The 21,773-nt window shown below is 33.6% G+C and overlaps 1 protein-coding gene across 2 annotated transcripts; it reads right to left on the bottom strand.

Moving 5' to 3' along the window:
- Positions 1–10,517: 10,517 nt before the first annotated feature.
- On the bottom strand, positions 10,518–15,154 carry LOC132616867 (uncharacterized). 2 transcript variants are annotated; one of them, XM_060331614.1, is made up of 3 exons: positions 14,797–15,154; positions 12,956–13,758; positions 10,518–12,132 (listed from the first exon to the last, which is right to left on the bottom strand). In XM_060331614.1, exons 2-3 carry the CDS (start codon positions 13,667–13,669, stop codon positions 10,849–10,851), a joined length of 1,998 nt encoding a protein of 665 aa, XP_060187597.1. In that variant the 5' UTR covers positions 13,670–13,758; positions 14,797–15,154; the 3' UTR covers positions 10,518–10,848. The 2 variants fall into 2 exon arrangements, with proteins under 2 accessions (XP_060187597.1, XP_060187598.1); XM_060331615.1 differs by lacking the exon at positions 14,797–15,154 and adding an exon at positions 14,031–14,693.
- Positions 15,155–21,773: the final 6,619 nt, after the last annotated feature.

Genomic DNA, 21,773 nt, shown 5'->3' with positions numbered 1-21,773 from the left:
CTATAACGCCTATATCTCTATGGTCGCCAGAGGTAATAAGAACGCATTTACTCCTCCGTATCCAACTAAGTTAGGCTAAAGGATATATCTCTATCCTCAGTAGCGAAACGATTAAATCGAACAAACTCTATTTATTCTTATTACGTACGTGAATTCCCTTTCTCAAGTCCAATTCACGCACCACAGATAGTGTTCAATTAGTGATCAAGTAATTAAACAATTAAGCACAAGAACAAATAAGCAACCCAAAGATGGAAAATCAATAGATAGAAACGATAATCAAACGTCAACTTTCATGTTTGTGTCAAAGCCCTAGAACTAAAGAGTTTAGCTCCACATAGACATAGAGGAAAAACAACAAATCATCCGAATAAAAATGTCAAAACAAGTATTACAAAGAAGAGAAGGTAAAATCCCGTAACTCCGGCCTCCACGGCAGCTCTAAGCTCTCTCTAGGTCAAAAGTTGTGAACTAAAGATTTCAAGCTATCTAAAATTATATAAACATCCTATAGAATATATATTTATATGATACCAAAAGGCCTGAGCTTTTAAAAACTAAATCTAAATAGGACTGAAAAATGCGCAGCTGGCAGGAAAAGATTCAGAGGCGTGTTTTCCTTGCGATCTCACCGCGTTAATTGTCACAAAAAATCATGCAATCTTTCCACTTGTTTAATTTTCACATGTTAGCATACTTCAATAGTTCAATTGTTCCTTTTTGCACTTCTGCCACGTGGACAACTCGTAGTGCACTTCTTTAAACTGTCTGCTTCAATTCAAATCAATTTGCACTTGTTACCTTTAAAATATTTTCTTCATCCAACCATTAGATCATAAAAATTAATCATTAGTTCATCACGCCTCAATTCCTTTTCGCAACTTCACGCCTTTCCTTCTATTTGCTCCAAATTTCTTCATCTTCACACCATTTTATTCTTTCATTGTAAAAATATATTATTAAGCACAATTCAATATAATTAATACCCAAACGACGATTAAAAGTACTAAAATGTGAGGCAACAATGGTTAAATATAAGTATTTTTGGCCGAACCTCAAATTGCAATGAGAGGAGGAACATTATTTTTATGAGATTACCGATTAACTAGTACTTATTTAGAGATTTACCTTGTAATTAATAGCTTAATATTATAAAATATTTTGTATACGGTCAATGGTAAGAGCTTAAATTCTTTAAAAGAGAAGTTGTCGCTATAGACAAGGAGAGACTGAAGTTCACGCTTTCTGTTAGACTAAGAATTCTTTTTTCCAAATACAACTGATAATATAAGTTGTTATATTTGACTTACAAGTTGATTTCTCAGCTTTAATTTGCGAAGTAACTTCCACGAACGATGCACGATCTTTGATTTTTATACTTCTAGATATTCATTGGAAGTATCTAAATATTTTATGACTAACCACAAATTAAATATAAATATATATTCAATTAATTATAGGATTAAAATAAGTAATTACACAACAATGAAGGAGAATTTTAGATGGTCATACTCAATATAAAAAATAAAAATAAAAAAAGAGAGAGAGAGATTGAGATGCGCATGCGTGTAAGTTGTAAGATTCTCATCTCAATGATCATGTACAAAATTTGGGATGTCAAACTCAATATTATAATTTTTTATACATAAATGATCAATGGAGACAATGTTTACCCCCCAAAAAAGCTGTAAGATTAACTAAGCTTACGGCAATTTGACGAGTAAGAAATAGGGATGGATGTAGTCAGAGGCGGAGCCAGAATTCGAAGCTTGTGGGTTCGGGATTCTAATTTGTTTAAGTTACTAGTTTCTAACTTAACAATTTATATATATTCAATCAATTTTTCAAGACAAATACAGAGTTTAGACCAAAGTTACTGGGTTCGGCCGAACCCTCCATTAATATGCTAGCTTCGCCCCTGGATGTAGCCCTTTTGGCTACGGGTTCCCCTAAATCCATAATTTTTGATACCGAGTATAGAAATTATATGTAAAAATTACTAAAATCTCAATTACGCAATACGCATGTTAATTTAGAACATGAGTTTACTTTCTATATAATGTTTGTATAAAAACATTTTTGCAATTGAATTCACTTATAAAGTGCTTAAGACCCTCTCCATTCCAATTTATGTGATATAGTTTGACTAGCACGGACACTAAGAAAGAAAGAAAGTTTTTGAAACTTATGATCTAAAACAAGTCATGGATGTTTGTGTGGCTGTAAGTCATTTCACTAAGGGTAAAAGGGGAGTTTTAAGTTAAAATATTTCTAAATATATAAATGTATCATTCTTTTTGGAACAAATTATAAAGGAAAGTGTATCACACAATGAGGGAGTATTATAAGTGAAACAATGATACTATAAATGTTTTACTCTATCTATACAATTTAATTTAAATCTTTAGATATATTTAGTTTATATATAGAGTTTTCTTTACTACCAAAAATGATAACGACATAAAACCCTTCTTCATTCATGCATGTGATCATCTACCAGTGAATACCTTCCTGTCAAGTCTTTATTCTTTTATTTTTAAATAGGGGGGATTAGGTGGGAGAATAGTATACATAGAGAGTCTTCGGCTAGTTAGCGTCAAGTAACGCTTGGTTGGCGCTTATTTGTGGATGATTTTTAATTTAGATCTTGTTTTTAATTTTTTCTTCCTTCAACGACTCATAGTCAACTCTATATTTCACTGCACTATTTAATTTATATATATTGATTAGAAAAACTAATTTTTATATTGGGTAAAGGGTCAAATATATCCCTCTACTTTACTTTATTGGTTAAATATACCCTCCGTTAGCCAAAGTACCTAAATATACCCCTCTGTTAGCCAAAGTTGTTAAATATACCCTTACATGGATGGAAATGCCCAAATCAGATGAAATTAATCATTTAACTTAAAAAAAACATGCCCCATAATTTTAACCTGACCCGACCCACAAACCATGCCTGAGATTGACAGCTTATCTCGGCTTTATTCTTTAAATTTCTAAAAAAATCTATGGACTAACTAAACATTTATGCTTCAAAGAATTTTTCAAGAACAGTGGTTTAAAGATTTTGCAATATATCAAATTCTTTGGAACTATAATAAGATAAACCCATCAGTTTAAATAAAATAGTAACTCAACAATTTTTAATCATTGATTAATTAAGTTATTATAAACGCTCGAACTATTGTTAATTTTTTATGCCATTCATTTAATTAACTTAAAAATTGACATAAAATTCCTTTACAATAGTATTTCCTAGTTGCCGTGCACAATGCATCTTTTCAGAAGATTTTTTTTTTATTTTATCAAACTTATGTACAATATAAAAAATTTAGTCATATTCAATTGACTTTTTATGTCTAATTGCAAGAGCCGAAAGTCATTTTTCATCATTCTTCATTGTAACTTTAATATGCGTCAACAATGCTAAAGCTTCACCCAAAAAGAATTCACATATGAGATTCTCACCCAATAAGAAAGTTGATAATTAACGATGTTTTTAGAAAGGTTTAAAGAATAAAGCCGAGATAAGCTGCCAATCTCGGGCATGATTTGTGGATCGGGTCAGGTTAAAATTATGGGGCATAGTTTTTTTAAGCTAAATGGTTAATTTCATCCGATTTGGACATTTTCATTCATGTAGGGGTATATTTAACAACTTTGGTTAACAAAGGGGTATATTTAGGTACTTTGACTAACGGAGGGTATATTTAACTAATAAAGTAAAGTAGAGGGGTATATTTGACCCTTTGCCCTTTTATATTTTATTAATGTATTTTAATTTGTTATAATAAGTAACACTCTTATACTATATGAGAATATGTCCCCCCCCCCCCCCCCCCTAACTATATATATGTGTGATGGTAAGTTTTGTTTCACATATTCATGAAGTTCAAATCATGATATCTCAACTCTTTACAATTGTTATACACTTAATTTATATAATTAAGAAGCATTGGTCATGGATGAGATATATAGAATTGGACCACATATAATCAACTTTCTTTTCTTCTCTCCCTTTTTTTTTTTTTTTTTTAAAAAAAGTTCAACATCGAGCTTAATTATATAACTTTATTCAAAGCCATCAAACATATAGTACAAGTTTTGGTACTCGTTATTACTAAAAATTCACTATTTTTCCACTAAAATTTCCCACTGAAAAATGTTCAATGGATATTCCCATTGAATATCGGTGGGAAAAACTTGCATAATAGTGTTTTCATACGGAAAAATTATGAAGTTTCTCAGCGTTTCAATGGGAACATGTTTCTCATCATGCTTTTTCCCAATGAGTTGGTTCGCTTGTAATAAGGTGGGAAAATCATGTTTTATAACATAAACTTCTCACTGAATGTCAATGGAAAAAACCTCTATTTCTAGTAGTACATGCATGCCTCGATGAATTATTTTTTACCTAATAAATATACATACTTTATTAAGTTAGTAAAGATGAAAGAGAACCATCAGGGATTTATGTGCTATTGAGGCCAAGTCACCTCTAAAAGAACATAAAAAAGCAAACAATTGCAGTAATTTCTTCAGATACGTGCATTTTTTATTTTATACTCTTAGGAAAAGTTATCTATTATTATAGGACGGCTTAGCAATGATGCTGTGAAAATATTTATAAACCGTTCGTGTAAAAAAGTAAGCTCTTTTAAGAGCAACATAAGTTTCAAATTTAGGCAGGTTCCTTGGATTTTCATTAAGGTTGAAATTTTCAACTTTCTTTACACTGACACAAACTCTGATTTACTGCGTTGCTTCATTATTTCCACACATATTATACGCTTCCTATTTGACTTATAAATGCTCTTTGTGTTGGAATTAATGCATTCACAAGGATACTGTCCTTGACTTTTATGTTTTCTACAAGTTCTTTATTATTTCAAGAATATCATTTAGTCTTTCAATATTATCTCTTAGTTTTTCAAGAAATCTTTTAAAAGTTTGTGATACATGTATCACAATCACATGTATCTAGTTATTTGTGATACATGTATCTAGTTATTTGTGCAAGACTTTTGAATTAATTTTTTTAGTAGTATAAATAGAGATGTAATTGATGATTGTAATCATCTCAAGTGACCTTAAGTAGCCTAATACAAACTTGAGCATTCTCTAAGAAAAATATTCTCTTCCTATTCTTTCCTACAAATTGATATCAAGAGCAGTTTTCGTTCTTAATCTGGGGTTAGGTGAAAAAAAAAAAATTATGGCATCTAAAACAAATGATGGTGCTGATTCTTCAGTTGTTCTTACTCCATTTTTGGATGGAAATGACTTTGAATACTAGAAGATAAGAATGAGAACTTATCTGAAAGCTGAAGGTTTGTGGACTATTGTTGCAAATGGCTATGAAGAGCCAGAAGACGACGGTGAATTTTCAGTAGCAGAGATGAAAAATCTTGAGGCTAAGCGTCGTCAAGATGCAAAGGCTTTAAGCAAAATTCAAATGGGAGTCTCAAGAGCATTTTTTGCAAAAATTGCTACTTGTGAGACTGCAAAGCAAGCTTGGGAGTCTCTGGAAGCTGAGCTGTATGGTGACGAAAAGGTACGCACTATTAATCTTCAAACTCTTAGAAGAGAGTTTCAAAATTTGAAGATGATAGAATCTGAAAAAATCGATGAATATTGCATAAGAGTCATGAATATTGTTAATGAAATGAGAAATCATGGTGATGAAATTTCTGACCAACAAGTTGTGGAAAAGATTCTAATTAGTGTCACAGAAAAGTATGAGTATATTTTTGCTATCACTGAGGAGACGAAAGATCTTTCTAAGCTTTCTATCAAAGAGCTAGTTGGATCGTTTCGTGCACACGAGAAGCGAAGATTTTTTCGTGAGAATCAACCCAAAGAGACGGCTTTCCAGTCCAGAACCAATGAGAATTCTCAAAATTTCTCAAAGAATCAACAAAAAAAGAAGTACAATCCAAAAAAGAAGCAGGATCGTGATGGCTCTACTAAGAAGGTTAAAGAAAAAGGTGAGAAAAGTACGAGTCTTTTTTTTAAATTTGCAAAAAGACTAATCATAATGTAGAAAAATGTTGGCACAAAGGCAAGCCCCAATGTAACTTTTGTAAAAAGTTTGGCCATATTGAGAAGGACTGCAGGCACAAACAACAGGAGCAAGTAAATTTCTGTGAAGGAAAAGAGAAAGAAAAGGAAGAAAACCTTTTCTACGCTTCTCAATCTGATGCTTCAGCAAAAAGCAATGAATGGTATGTTGATAGCGGTTGTACCAATCATATGACTGGAGATGAAAAGGCTTTCCTCTCAATTAATCGCAGCATCACTTCTAAAGTGAGAATGGGGAATGGAGCCTTAGTTGATGCAAAAGGTAGGGGTACCATTTCGATCAACAGAAAAGGGAGCGGTAAGCAAATTCATGATGTCCTTTATGTTCCTGACTTGGAAAAAAATTTGCTTAGTGTTGGTCAGCTCATGGAAAATGGTTATTCTCTTGTGTTTAGAGATAATTGTTCTAGAATTTATGATAAAATTGAGCCAAATCAAGTCATTGTTGAAGTAAAGATGATAAAAAAAAAACTTTCCTTTACAACTTCATTACAATTCATTCAAAAATGAAGTTGTAGATGATTCATGGCTTTGGCACAAAAGGTTTTGTCACTTGAATTTTCATGGTTTGAAGCTTCTGAAGCAAAAAAACATGGTGTAAGGCCTTCCTGAGATACATACTGAGGTGGATCCATGTGAAAGTTGTATTATAGGAAAGCAACATAGAAAGTCTTTTCCAAAAGGGAAGTCTTGGAGAGCAAGTGTACTTTTGGAACTAATCCATACAGACATTTGTGGACCAATGAAGACTCCATCTCTGGGAAGCCAAAGGTACTTTCTAATTTTTATTGATGATTTTTCAAGAATGACTTGGGTTTATTTCTTGAAAGAAAAGTCATAAACATTTGTTATATTCAAGATATTTAAAGCCTTTGTTGAGAAGCAAAAAGGCTGCAGCATCAAAACCATTCACAGTGACAGAGGAGGTGAATACACAAGTCGAGAATTTGAAGAATATTGCAAAAATGAAGGCATTGAGAAGCAACTTACAGCAGGGTATACTCCTCAACAAAATGGTGTATCTGAAAGGAGAAACAGAACTATTGTTGAAATGACCAGAACGATGATGAATAAGAAAGGGCTGCCAAAATATTTTTGGGCAGAAGCAGTACATACAACAGTGTACATCCTCAATAGGTGCCCGACAAAGGCATTGAAGGATAAGACACCAGTTGAAGCTTGGAGTGGAATGAAACCTTCTGTAAGTCATTTTAAAATTTTCGAGTGTATTTGTTATGCTCATATACCTGCTGAAAAAAGAACAAAATTGGATGAAAAGAGTCAAAAATGTATACTTCTTGGTTATAGTGATGTGACAAAAGGCTATAGGCTTCTCGATGTCAAAACTAACAAACTTGTTGTTAGTAGAGATGTCATTTTTGATGAAAAAATAGCATGGAATTGAAAAGATAAAAAGGTGGAGAATACTTCTATCATTTCTTTAAATGTGCTAAGTCAAGAAAAGGATGAGGAAGAGGAAGATGTTCCTCAAGGCGGAGAAATCTCAGATCCAGAAGATGAAAAACTACCTCCAAGAGGAACAAGAATGTTGAGTGACATCTATCAAAGATGCAACTTTGCCTGTATTGAGCCAGAAAATTATAAGGAGGCAATAAAGCATGATGTTTGGAAGATAGTCATGGTAGAAGAAATTCGGATGATTGACAAAAATAATACTTGGGAGCTTGTGGATGTACCCAAAGAAAGAGAAGTTGTAAGTCTAAAATGGATTTAAAAAATCAAACTCAATCAAGAAGGAAAAATTCAAAAGCACAAAGCAAGGTTGGTTGCTAGAGTTTTCACTCAAAAGCCAGGTATTGATTTCTACGAAACTTTCTCTCCAATTGCACGTCTTGAGATAATTAGAACCTTGATTGTTGTTGCTGCACAAAAGAAATGGAAGATTTTTCAACTTGATGTTAAGTCTGCATTTCTAAATGGAAAGCTTGATGAAGAAATTTATGTTGAGAAACCTCAAGGATTTTTTGTTCAAGGGGGAGAAGAGAAGGTGTACAGGCTAAAAAACAAAGGCTCTTTATGGGCTGAAGCAAGCGCCAAGAGCCTAGTACAATGAAATTGATACATACTTTCTGAAAAATAATTTTCAGAGAAGTAAAAGCGAAGCCACTTTGTATGTGAAGCAAGAACATGTCAGGATTGTCATTGTTTGCCTCTATGTGGATGATCTGATTTTTACAGGAAATGATCTGAAAATGATACAGAAATTCAAGCAAGATATGATGCAAACCTATGAAATGAGTGATCTTGGGTTGCTACATTATTTCTTGGGCATTGAAGTTTCTCAAGTGAAAGAAGGAATTTTTATTTCTCAAAAGAAGTATACTAAAAGTATTCTTCAAAAATTTAAAATGATGGATTGCAGGTCTGTGGCCATACCATTAGCAGCAAATGAGAAATTCAGAAAAGATGATGGAGCAAAGAAAGCTAATAGCTCAATTTATAGGAGCTTGATTGGAAGTCTGCTATATCTTACTTCAACAAGACCTGACATTATGTTTGCTGCTAGTTTATTATCCAGATTCATGCAAGAACCAAGCCAAGTGCATTTTGGAGCTGCACAGCGTGTTCTACGCTACTTGCAAGGAACAATGGATTATGGGATAATGTACAAATTTGATGGAGATTTGGACTTAATTGGCTATTCTGATAGTGACTGGGCTGGAAGTATAGATGACATGAAGAGTACTTATGGTTATGCTTTCTTATTTGGTTCAAGCATTTGTTCTTGGTTGTCAAAAAAGCAAAGTGTTGTTGCTCAATCCACTGCCGAAGCAGAATATGTCTCAGCAGCTAAGGCTACTTCTCAAGCTATTTGGCTTAGGAGAATTCTTGAAGATATTGGTGAAAAACAAAAAGAAGGGACTGTTTTGTATTGCGATAACAAATCAGCGATTGCCATTGCAAAGAATCCGGTCAACCATGAAAGATCGAAGCATATTTCCATCAAGTACCATTTTATCCGAGAAGCACAAGAGAAAGGTGAAATTCAGTTGCATTATTACCAGACAGGAGAACAACTTGCTGACATCTTCACCAAAGCACTTCCTAGAGAAAAGTTTTGCTATCTTCGAGAACGCATTGGAGTTGTCAAGCAAATGCATTAAGGGGGAGTGTTGGAATTAATGCATTCACAAGGATATTATTCTTACTTTTATGTTTTCTAGAAGTTCTTTATTGTTTCAAGAATATCATTTAGTCTTTCAATATTATCTCTTAGTTTTTCAAGAAATCTTTTAAAAGTTTGTGATACATGTATCTAGTGAATTGTGATACATGTATCTAGTTATTTGTGCAAGACTTTTGAATTGATTTTTTGAGTAGTATAAATAGAGATGTAATTGATGATTGTAATCATCTCAAGTGGCCTTAAGTAGCCTAAAACAACTTGAGCATTCTCTAAGAAAAATATTCTCTTCCTATTCTTTCCTATACTTTGGCCACTTAGACCCTGTCTTTGAAAAATAGTTATTGTTTTGGAGTTTCAAAATTTCACATGCAAAATTTCATGATAATATCCTGGAGCGCTATATCTGGAGTTAATTTTAAACTACACGATAGTGACAATATTTCAACTGAGAATGACTATCGTGAAAATAACCAAATACTCCTACCATATATAGAGGTATAATATTAATTTCAAGTATTTGGCAATTCAAAAATTGAAGAGACGAAGTCACAGCCATATTCTAATGTTGATGTTTGAAAATCAACTAAGAAATGGTAGTCTTAGGCTGCTATTAAAAAAATGTAAATCTCTTGGAATTTTCTATACACTGCTTGAAAATTTATTGCGAAACGTGACAATCACTCAGAATTCGTAGGTTCATCTTTCTTTCTTTCTTTCTTTTTTTTCTCCATTTTTAATTAGATAGCAATATTAGGTTCTTTATGAACTTCGATTATGCCTTAAATGTGTCCTGAGATCGTTTATCTGTGCACTTCCCCAGGTTGACATATGGGAATGTTCAACTATGAGAAATGATATACAATAAGTTCTCAGTTAATAGTTGAGGTCGATCATGCCCCCGCCATTACAAAGTTTCATTATCATATTTTCAGAGAACTGATAGTTAAAGACTAACTAGTCTCTAATAGTCGGGTCACATGGCTTTTTCTGGTGCTAATCATTCTCTAACTATCAACAGTTTGAAAATAAGGGCAAAAATGAGCAACTTTTGTAACAGCAAAAGCGTGATCGACCCCAACTATTAACACAGGATATATGTAAGATCATTTTGCATATTTGAAGGTACATACAAACTTGTGAATTTACAGATTCTGTTACTCACTAGACAACTTCAATGAGTTTCTACCATATTCAACATCTCATGATATATTACATTTTTTATTTTTTTTTTGGGTGTGAAAAACTAGCACACAATGGAGAAAGGTAAAGAAATTTGCTCAACCAGTTGTAGGAAGTTCCTTATTACATTCAACTAAAGAGCTACATAAACAAAGTCATTTAGTTACAGCTACAAACATAATGCATAGCGGCCCTTCCCCGGACTCCGCACATAGTGGGAGCTTTAGTGCACTGGACTGCCCTACAAACATAATGCATATTTACATTTTTTCTTCTCGATTAAAAAGACTAATTCAGAGAAATATGTTAATAGCTCTTGAGCTATATGAGCACATCTGAATGCGTCCGACCGAAAATTATCAGGAAAAGAACTCACTAACCTTCAAAATTAATGAAATCCATGCATATATCTGAGCCCCTAGGTCTTATTCAGATTTTTAAGATGTGGCTAGAACGGACCGCTCATAAATTTCATATGGCTGCATCCCACTTGAAGAGGCCTTGACAGGTCGTCCTGAAGCACCAAAACACAGATATTGGTTCACCGACCTTTTATGTCCCACTCTTTGTTTGTATCTCGAGTCTGATGGTGCACACTCTGCCTGATAAGAACAAGAAGGTCCAGCAAGCTCGGTCTCAATCATGATTGCTTTTTGTTTGTCCACAGAACTGCGTGAAGACAATGATGAAATCGAGAATGAACTAGCACGAGACGATCTACGAGGGAGGCTAAGATGTGGTATGGCCTGCATGACGCCGTTTACTAGCCCTGAAGCGAATTTCTTCTTTGCCGTTGGACTTGGAAGGTTACTACTAACAGAGAGCGCCCGTTTGTGGCTTGGGATTGATGAGGGCTTGGAGTACCTTTCTCGAAGAGGGACCGGTGCCGCATCAGCATTACTCGCAGAACTTTGATCCGCCAATATCTCGAGACTCTTACTATCTCTTTTCTTAATTTTTGGCCAATGGAAGAAGCGTTTCAGCTTTTCTGCTGCATCATTTGCGGAACCAGATTTCTTGCCATTTCTAGAACAACAGCTATCAGGACTTGCGTAGTGACGAGTCAGCTCAGCGTTTCTATTGCCATCTGATGAATGCTCAATGCCCGTGTATAAGAATATTTCGGTATCAGAGATTCTAAAAGAAGTTCCTGGACTGCTATTTATATTTTGCATCTTTAAATGGGATGCAACAACTCTCCTTGCAGAATAATCGTGATGACTAAAAATTCCCCCTGCAGAGATCAAATGTTTTGCAAGTAGTTCTGATGAAGCAGAGCGTGGTCGCTGCCTTAAAATATCGAGTGGTGTCATTCCATCCCCATCACGAGTATTGACATTAATAGACCGGACAGTCATAAGTAATTCCACAAGTTCAGAATGAATATTTCCAATGACAGCTAAATGAAGAGCAGTTCTACCGTCATTGTTTTCAGCGTTAATGATTTCTTCGATGTTGAAAATTTTTCCACAAACCAATTGCTTCATGAGATCGATTTGATGGTCCAATCTGCGGAAATAAGGAGTTTGGAAACCAGTTATGGCAACATGAAAAAATGTTTCTCCGGCATTGTTTTCTGAATAGACCGATGAAGGTGAAGCAACAATGAGAGCTTCAACAACAGCTAATTGGCCCCTCGAAGCAGCCACGTGTAGTGCAGTGTTGCCTTGGTTGTCTATGGAGCTGATAATATCAGAACTTTTCAAAAGATATTTAACAACCTGCATCCATTAAGAGAGAAAATGAAGGACATAAACATATCCTAACCATTAAAATTAGCTATGAGTGCTTAGCATACTAATTAGTAAAGGAGTTTCCAAGAAGTTAATCAAAGCAAGATGATTCCTGGTTTTACCACTTTATACTAATATAAGTGCTTACGTCAAAACCTCATGGTTGAAACTTCTGAAGACTAATAACTTAGTATCGTGGCAGGATTAAGACCCTCATCCTCTTTGAGGTATAAAGTGGCTAGTTCAGACAGAAAAGTTCCTGAGATTTGTTGCAATTAGACCACCAAATATTACTTAAGTAGTTGATCTTGCTATACAAGTAGTAAGCACATATACAATTTCTTAGTTCCAACGCCCATGCATTCAGTGGCGGAGCCAGGAATACCGTACAAGAGGATTCACAAAAAATCCTAGAATGTCACGCCTAGGGCCATCTCTTACATCAAGGAAATTCAACAGTTTGTATATAACCAAATAAAACAAATCATTTTTGCCCTATTTACACAATACAATTTTCCGGAGAAGGCAGTTCAATTGAACCCCCTTGCTAACACATAGCTCTGCCACTGAATGTACAGTCAGACCTCTCTATAACATTAACAGTTATTTTTTATAACAACATTTCACTATAACAACCAAGTTTTCTTTGGAACCGATTTCATGTTATGTTATAATATATATTCTATATAATAGCATTTCACCACAACAAATATTGGGACAAACAATGCCATTATATAGAGGTTTGACTGTACTGATCTGTAACAGCCAAGAAATTCGAAAAAGCTCAAAATTGCAAGCAAACAAGTCCTACCTCAACCTGGCCTTTGCCAGCAGCCGTATGTAAAAGAGTTGCACCCTGAATGTCTCGGTAAGTCAATATATCATCCGAGCAGTCAGCAAGAAGCTCCTTCAGTATCTCCAAATTGCCTCCTCTAGCAGCTGCATGAATAGCTCTATTCGTCATCTCCCACTTATAAGCAGATGGAATCTCCCCAATCTGTTCCTCCAATTCCCTGTCACCGCGCGCGATAAACCTCGGAGATACAGCAAAATCAAACAAAACCTTAAACACGTCGCAATTTTTACTCCTAGCTGCAGCATATAATATGTCTGTGACACCATACTCCCCTTCTCCAAACACCAAAAGGGGGTCTTTTTCGAGCAATTCTCGAACAAAATTCGTGTCTCCGGCAGAGGCAGCAGTATATAAAAGCCATCCACCATAGCCAGCTCTAAGTAGCGAATTTTTCCCTCTCTTGGTTGTTTCACATTCAAGTAGCAACTTCCTTGCTACTTGTGACCGGCATCTAGCCACGTCATCAAATTGTTCTTCATCATCCCAAACAGACTCGAGCCGTCTGATCCTACGCAGTGAAGTGAGCTTGATAAGATGGTTGCCATCTAAGCGAAGAAGCTCACGCACCAAATCATAGTGACCATTTGCAGCTGCCCAGTCAATTGGGGAAGCATACCACCATTGGTCCCCAGTACTCTCCCACCGAAGAGGTAAGTAATTTGGAGGCATTACAGCGAAAAGAATGATCAATTATGCAAGTTCGTGAAGAGGGCAAAAGCAGATCAATTAACAAACACGAAGAGTAGCTTCCCTAGAACCTGGAAAAGTCAATATCAATTAATCCCTGAGCAATTCTTAACTAACGTATGTGATTCACTACTAAAAAAACAGGAATTAGCAATGGACAAGTTCCGTAGCTAAACAACAAAATCCTTCGCTAATCTTAGCTACGAGCAATTTAGCGACCTATTTCTGTTAGTTATGAGCAATTTAGCGACAGATTATCGACGAAGCTCATAGCTAATTCTAGTTTTTTTAAATTATTGATTCATTCCCGTAAAGATTATATCACAAAAGAAAGACTTTTTACCTTAGGAGCGGGATGAATGATAGACCCAAAAAAATTAACAATAAAGAAGAGATTTTTGTAGGCCAAAAAGGTCCTAATAACTACTATTTCAGGGGTTTAACTCAAGAAAATTGACACCCTAATTGTAAAGAACCTATCTTTTTGCTCAGAATAGGTAATTAAAGATTCTGCAATAAGAAAACACAACATTAATTAATGTTTGAAGATAAGATGGACTAAAAAGCTATTACCCCACAGAGCAACTGCTCAAATACATAATTATGAAACAAGACCCTACTGGATTTCAAGCCCAAAAAAAAAAAAAAAAGTAACACAGAGGAGAACAAGAGAGTAAAGGTGAATATACAAAAAGTTAGAAACCGAGAATAATAATAATAATACCAATAAACTTTAAAGCTTAGAGTATACACAACGATCAAATAGGTGAACCTCAAGTCCTCAACCACTAGAAGGGATGAAATGCCAACTAGAAATCTCATTCGCTCCATCTAAATTTACGTGAAACCTCTCAGATTTTGAGATTCAAACAAGTTTTTTTTTTTCTAATGTAATTTTTTCATATATCTCTAAAATATCTTGAATCGTCAACTAATGTGACTTATAGTACTTTTTTTCACGTAATTTTTAAATATGTAAATTTTCATGCCTAAATTCACAGTCAAAATTAAACTGTTTAACTCTCGAAGACAACATGCCAAAGCATCGATTTTTTTATAAGCAATAAAATCAGAAAGATTGAACACATCAGTAGCCATGAAATACTAACCTTAGTACAAGATTGATTATTTGCTGTACCACAAAGAAAATGAGGATGATCAGATTATTTTGCACAGTACTTAAGCTGATAATTTACAACGTGGGGGTCGTGGACAACATTACAATTTAGAAAAAAGAGGACTAAATCAGAACCAGAATACAAAAACAGGACTAAATCAGAGAAAAAGAAAGAAAAATGGGTGAAGAAAGATAAGCTTTGGGACTAAACATAAAAGATTAAAAGGAGGAAAGATTCTTCATTGAAAAGTGAAATTTGATGTACATAGATGATGATGTTTAAGTGCACGCGAGAACAGAGAGGACTTGTTGGTGAATTGGGAAAGGTGAATGTGACTAATAATGACCCCGCACGGTCGAGTTTGAGTTTTGAGTATGAAAATATTCTTGATAGAAAATAATTTTTCAAATGATCTTACATGACGTAAATTCGGATCTCGCTCCAATGCAGGTATCAATCAGGAGCAGATTTAAGTGGAGGTGAGGGTATTTACCCCGAATACTCTCGATAAAAAATTATTGTGTATATATAGAATAGATTTTCAATACTTATGTACATATTTTAATGTTTGAACACCCTGAACATATGTTACAGTTTAACTCAAGTAGTCTAGAGTGTTCAAAATTATCTCTAATATCCTAGATTCTATTCCCATTAACAATATTATTTTTTATATTTAACTTTTATTATTTTTTTAAAATTTTTGAGTAAAAATTCTGAATTCACCGTTGGTATCAACACGTAATGACAAAAAAAAAAACAGAGAGCGACTAATAATGGCGGGGGCGGCAAAGTTAAAAACCGCGGGACTACGTTAATGTTTTACTATTGTTCGAATCTACTGCTGTTGTCGGATTAGATGTTGATGGTTCCAAGTGGCATTTGTCAGTTGGAATTATTGGATAGAGTTAAAGTTTTTGCAAGTAGAAATATTTTATTCGTTCAAGATTTACTAAGATCAATTTAGTAAGCTGTTTGGGAAAGTTTATAAATTAGTGAAACCAACTTATAAGTATTTTATGTTGGTAACATTGTAAGTGCTTATAAGTCAAATTTAACTCAAAAGTTAATGAGTTGGCCTCCTCCAATGTATGATTTTCAATTTATTAAACATGTTTGGTTATCCTTGGTTTTTGAAAGGGATAACTATCTCAAAAGTTCATTCAGCTTTGAGAAATTATATAATAAGGTCATTAAACTTTGCTACATATTAATAAAATCACTCAATTACATATATCATTAAAAAAATCTAACATAGCATTATAAATTAATTATTTTATATCATGTAGACGTGGGCCACACAATAAAATTAAATAAATTCATATCTTTGCATTATGATTGACCGTCATCCAAAGCACAACATACTCTTTAGAACAAACTCTAAAAAAAAAAAAAAAAAAAATGCCACATAAATTAAAATGGAGAGACTATAATACAATAGCTTTAATTCAGCGCACAATGGCAAAGCCACACTGGACCGCAAGTCCTAAGGATGATCAGTTGAATTTCTTTTTCTAAGAAATTATAGCGTGCAGAGGTGAATTATTTTGTTATGTATATTTATCTATTGTTGAATTTCATTAACACAAAGAAAACTTCTAACGTAATGCAAAAAGGATCCAATGAATATTTATGTATATTTTGACTAATTCATCTACCATGACCCTCTAATAAAGATATAGATTTATTTTATTTTATTGCGGAGCCCACGTCTACATGATATAAAATAATTAATTAATATTGTCATGCCAGATTTTTTGATGACATATGTAGTTGAAGTGATTTTATGAGATAATAGATCAAAGTTGAATGATTTTATTAATATGTAGCAAAGTTCAATGATTTTACTACATAAATTCTTAAAGTTTAATTACCTTTTGAGATATTTACCCTTTTTGAAAGAGGTGTGTAAAAGACACGTTTTAGAAAAGTTGGGTGTGTATCAGAGTTATTCTTGTTGGAGAAGTACGTGACAAGAATTTCGCCTCAAGATCAAGAGATAAAAAAGTTAAACTTGGTTGAGTGATTAAAAAAGTTCAACTAAAGTTTATATGTGTCAGCTATGAAGAATAGGCAAAGCCAATTTGAGTTGAACGATGTTACAATTTTTTCTTTAAGTTGAACGCTAAAACACCTCAACTCAACACAATTTAAGTTTGAAATGAGTTTAAAGTTGAAATCATCATAAGATAACATGATAATCCCGTTACATATTAAATTTTATGTGATACTCATTTTTTTTAACTATATTTCGGAAAGAATTTCGTCTTTTCATATTAAAAATAATTTCACTTCGGCAAACGTTTGTGTTGACAATGGCAAAGCATCAAATCAATGGAATAACCAAAAATGTCTTTGTGCCAAATTTTTGCTTTGGCAAACGTTTGCGTTTGACAATGGAAAAAGACCAAACCAATATAATAATGATGCATAAACCAAGTCATGACTAGTCCCCTACCCGAATGTATTTTCTATTTTTCCCTATGCCTTTCAACGTCATGGTTGGTTTAACAACAACCAATAGTAATTGAACTCTTCTCTCAAGTTTTTTATTTTTTATGACCAACTTCTCTCAAGTTCTCCCTCTTCCCTTTCATTTAAATAATTAATGACGGAGCTAAAAATTTATATTGAAGGTCAAATTTTGTAGATTGTTACACATGGGATATTGGGATTTATGCATGTGATGTAAGCAAATTTTGGATCCCCTTTTCCGCTTATATACAATTACGCGACTAATTCAGATATTTGCAAGCGCATGGCCTATTAAAGAAGACATCGACCAGATTTATCCGACGTAAGATATATTAAAGAAGAAACACTTCATATTATAAATTTCTAAATTCTCATACTAAAATTAATGCATCTAATTAAGTATGACGATACTTTCATTCATTTCACCGCATTTCTTGAAAGTACCGGTAATACATTTATACGTTAAGGTGAAAACTATCTAGTTCTAGCATCAAAGTACAACCTTTTTATGTTTTGGCCCCTCCTCCAGATCCTGCATCCAATTTTACTATAAATTAAATCCAATTGATAACCTTCTTTCTTTAATTAATAATACTATCTTCCAGAGCCCCTACCAAGGCATATTGGACCACCATCAACCTATCCACGAATCTATCACACTCTTTGTGCCGACGTGAAAAAAACAGCTTTCGATTTGACAATCCGAAATGAGAAGAAAAGTTAAGATGTCATGGTATATACTCCCTCTTGTTTCAATTTGTGTGAATTTGATTCAAAGTATATGAGTCAAATTAACTAATGTTTGGTGCGATTTCGGATATGAATTTCAGTATTTTTTGAAATAAAATTTACATACTTAGAAACTACATAAAAAGTATTATAAATCACAATAATTAATAATAAAAATATTTAAAAAGTATTTGACAAAATTATGATCAAAGATTTTTTTTTTTTAATGTCCAAATAGTAATTAAGAAAAACAAATTAAATGGTGGGAGTAAATTTTAGGCTCTTGTCTTTAGCAACGATTACAATACAATGTGATTAGCGATAACATAATTATTTCATCAAAACTTAAATCGTCCAATTCCTTCAAGTCTAGACGGGTCAATTGTGAAAAAATTAGCCCATAAAACATGATCAGCTTACCGCTAATTCGTTCATGACCCGTCCAATTATGAGCTCCGCTTAAACTACTTTCTCACTGTTGACTTTTTACCCAAAATGTGTATATTCGGCTAAAAATTCATATTTTACTTCATACTATATATTTTTTCCTCTTTGATTCCGTGGAATCTCGTGATTTTCGTAAGGTAATTCTAAGTAGAGATGCTAAATTCACCAATTAAGATTAGTTTTTTCTCACTCTTTTGTTCATGTTAACTTTTTGCATTTTCCTTGTTTGAAAACTTAGGTTGTACAAGGGATGAGAAAATGACAAAAATTGTTCCTTATGTTTTTTGTGGTGCCAATTTTTTTGGAAAGATGAAGGTGTGGTGGCGTGCTGATGGAGAAGGTGTGGTAGTGACAACCATATGATGGAGTTCTTTTCTTCTTTCTTTTTCTTGGCCTTTTCATTTATCATTTTATTAAGTGTGTTTTAAATTTAATGGCATGTGTCACAGTTTTATCGGTGTGTAACATACACTTGTTTGAAAAAGAAAGTGATCAAATAACAAGTGGTATATAAAAGACAGTTGGAAAAGAGTTTAATATGTAAAAAGCAAAGGGATTTGCGTTGAAGTGGGGTAAAATATGTATTAAGGGTTTTTACATTAAAGTTTAAGTTATATACACTATCAATAAGAAAATTTTATACTACTACTATTAGATTACTTTTGTTTATTTCAACATGTAACCTGTTTTTTTTTTTTTTTTTTTTTTTTTTTTGAATTTTCACCACCCAGTGATCGATACCCGCACTGAAATTCGAATATATTCGAGTCTGCACCGCGTAGGGTTCATTCGGAAAAAACACTCCTACCAAAGAACTTGTCTTATTTTTAAGATCTGAAATCTCACATTATAAGCAGGTTGACTTGCAAATATTCTTTTATCGCGTGTATACCTTAAACTCTTTAATTTATAACAATCTTGTGTTATAACATTTGCATAAATAATAGTATTTTTTGTTTCATTTTATATAACACTTATTCCTTTTACCGTACTCCATATTTTTTAGAAAAAGCGCAACACCTTTTTATATTTGATTGTTTTTAAACTTCAAATATTTCATGCTCTTCTAGTCATAGAAAAGAAATATAATTTCACGTTTACCGCAACAAATTTTAAGAGTACATTTAATTTGTTTCGAATATTTTTTCTTTCTTTCTTTAAATTTTATGTCCAATCAATACCACAACATAGAATAAGTAACAATTTTAGTAGTAGTAGTAACATTTGTGCCACATTTCACATGGACATTCGTCACATTTCCCATGTTTCACTACAAATTCTCAAGCCTCTTTGGCCGACGCTTAGAAGCGCACATACGACCATACGCTTTATTTGGCTCTTCAAAATTTCATCAAACATCAAAATTCTGCCTATCTGGTGAAAGGCCAAGTGAGAATAAAAAACCTTTCGGACATATATTTTTTCTTTTTAAAAATATTTTTAAGATAATGCTAGTTACACATTAAAATGATTTTTTTAAACTTTTAAAACTGGTCAAATTTTAAATGAACTAGTTAATATGCCCGCGCTTCGCGCGGTCTTAAAATATCTTATTAGATGCATCAATATAAAGTTTTTCTAATATTAAAATATCAAAATATTTTTCAAAATATTAATATATTTCTTTGGTTAGCTCCACACATACTTAATAACTTTATATGTACAACCATTTAGTAACACAACATTTTTTGGTAAAATTAAAATTAATAATAAAAAATGTATGTGATAGAACCTTTTTGTCATCATAGAGAGAATTGTGAAGTTTTTTTTTTCTTCCTGCTGTAAATGCGTTTCAAGTGTATATATATTTATATTATTAACTTCTTTGATTTTCTGAAAATGGAAAGAAGAGAAAATAGGTTTAGTTGGAGCCCAAATTTCAGGATGCAAATCTCCATCTTCTGAACCTAAAAACAACCAATTAGTATGTTAGGATATGTCTATGAAATATTTGCAATTAGGATTACGCTATCTTATATTACAAATACAAGAAAACAATTAACTTGTCTATGCAGAGAGCCATGTGTAGGTCGAGGGATATTTGGAGAGGCGGGAGAGAAAGGAATAAGGATATGATTAATATATAATTAGAGACTGTCACATTTTTTCCCCATGAAATACAATGCATAACACTGAAAAGTTGGTAAACTTAAAGCAATCCAAACTTTTCATAGAAAATATGGCCTAGTTCTAGTCTCTACAGTAGTAGTAATAAAGTAATCTTCAAAAGTTTGACCATGCGAATCCCATGGGAGAAGTTTTTTTTTTGTCAATACACTGCCACTTAAGTGTAGTAGTATGATACTCCCAGAGATTCCTAGAATCAAAGGACCAAAAAACAAAAAGAACGATGAGCCTTGTAGACTCTGTGAGTGATTGTTAATGGCGTCTCGCTGCTGTTGGCGCATATAAAAATAAATATAAATAAACTATAAACTAAGAAAATAAATGCATATAAATAAACTCTAAGATAGTGTCATGTCAGCAGACTTATATCCCTGCTTTATATACAACAACAACAACAACCCAGTGAAATTCCACATCGTGGGGTCTAGGAGGGTAGAGTGTACCCAGACCTTACTCCTACCAAGGTAGGACGGCTGTTTCCGAAAGACCCTCGGCTCAATAAAAGCATAAAAAGACGTCAGATAAGGTTAAGAGATTCAAAGCGATGTGAAATGAAATAATGCAAGCGACACAGATAACACAGGATAATCAAAACACAGGAAATAACAGATAATAGTAGAAATCTGAGCACAAGAAATTATATTGCGATAATGCGATTACTAATAAGAACGGAAAACGAGACTATCTACTAGTCTTCTACCCTAATTTGGGTCCTCCAAACCCTCCTATCTAAGGTCATGTCCTCGATATGCTGTAATTGCGCCATGTCGTGTCTAATTACCTCTCCCCAATACTTCTTCGGCCTACCCCTATCTCGTCTGAAACCATCCATGGCCAACCTCTCACACCTCCGCATTGGGGCATCTGTGTCTTTCCTCTTCATATGCCCAAACCATCTCAATCTCGCTTCTCGCATCTTGTCTTCCACCGAGACCACCTTATCCCGAATATGCTCATTCCTAATCCTGTCACTCCCTGCTTTATATATATATAGATTTTTTGTCAACTCACAAAAGTTTAACTTTTTTCAGGTGAAATGCATAATAGAATTTCAACATTAAATACTTTCATTTTTTTCTTTCAAATGTCACTTTGAAATTGAAGTCTCTGAGAAGAGAAGGATGTCGTGCAGCGGATGAGGCGCTCTTCTTTAACCAGAGGTTTCAGATTCGAGACCGGAGTATGGAAAA

Source organism: Lycium barbarum, chromosome 11 (assembly GCF_019175385.1).
Source record: "Lycium barbarum isolate Lr01 chromosome 11, ASM1917538v2, whole genome shotgun sequence".
Lineage (NCBI taxonomy): Eukaryota > Viridiplantae > Streptophyta > Magnoliopsida > Solanales > Solanaceae > Lycium > Lycium barbarum.
This window is presented reverse-complemented; position numbering and strand designations above follow the sequence as displayed.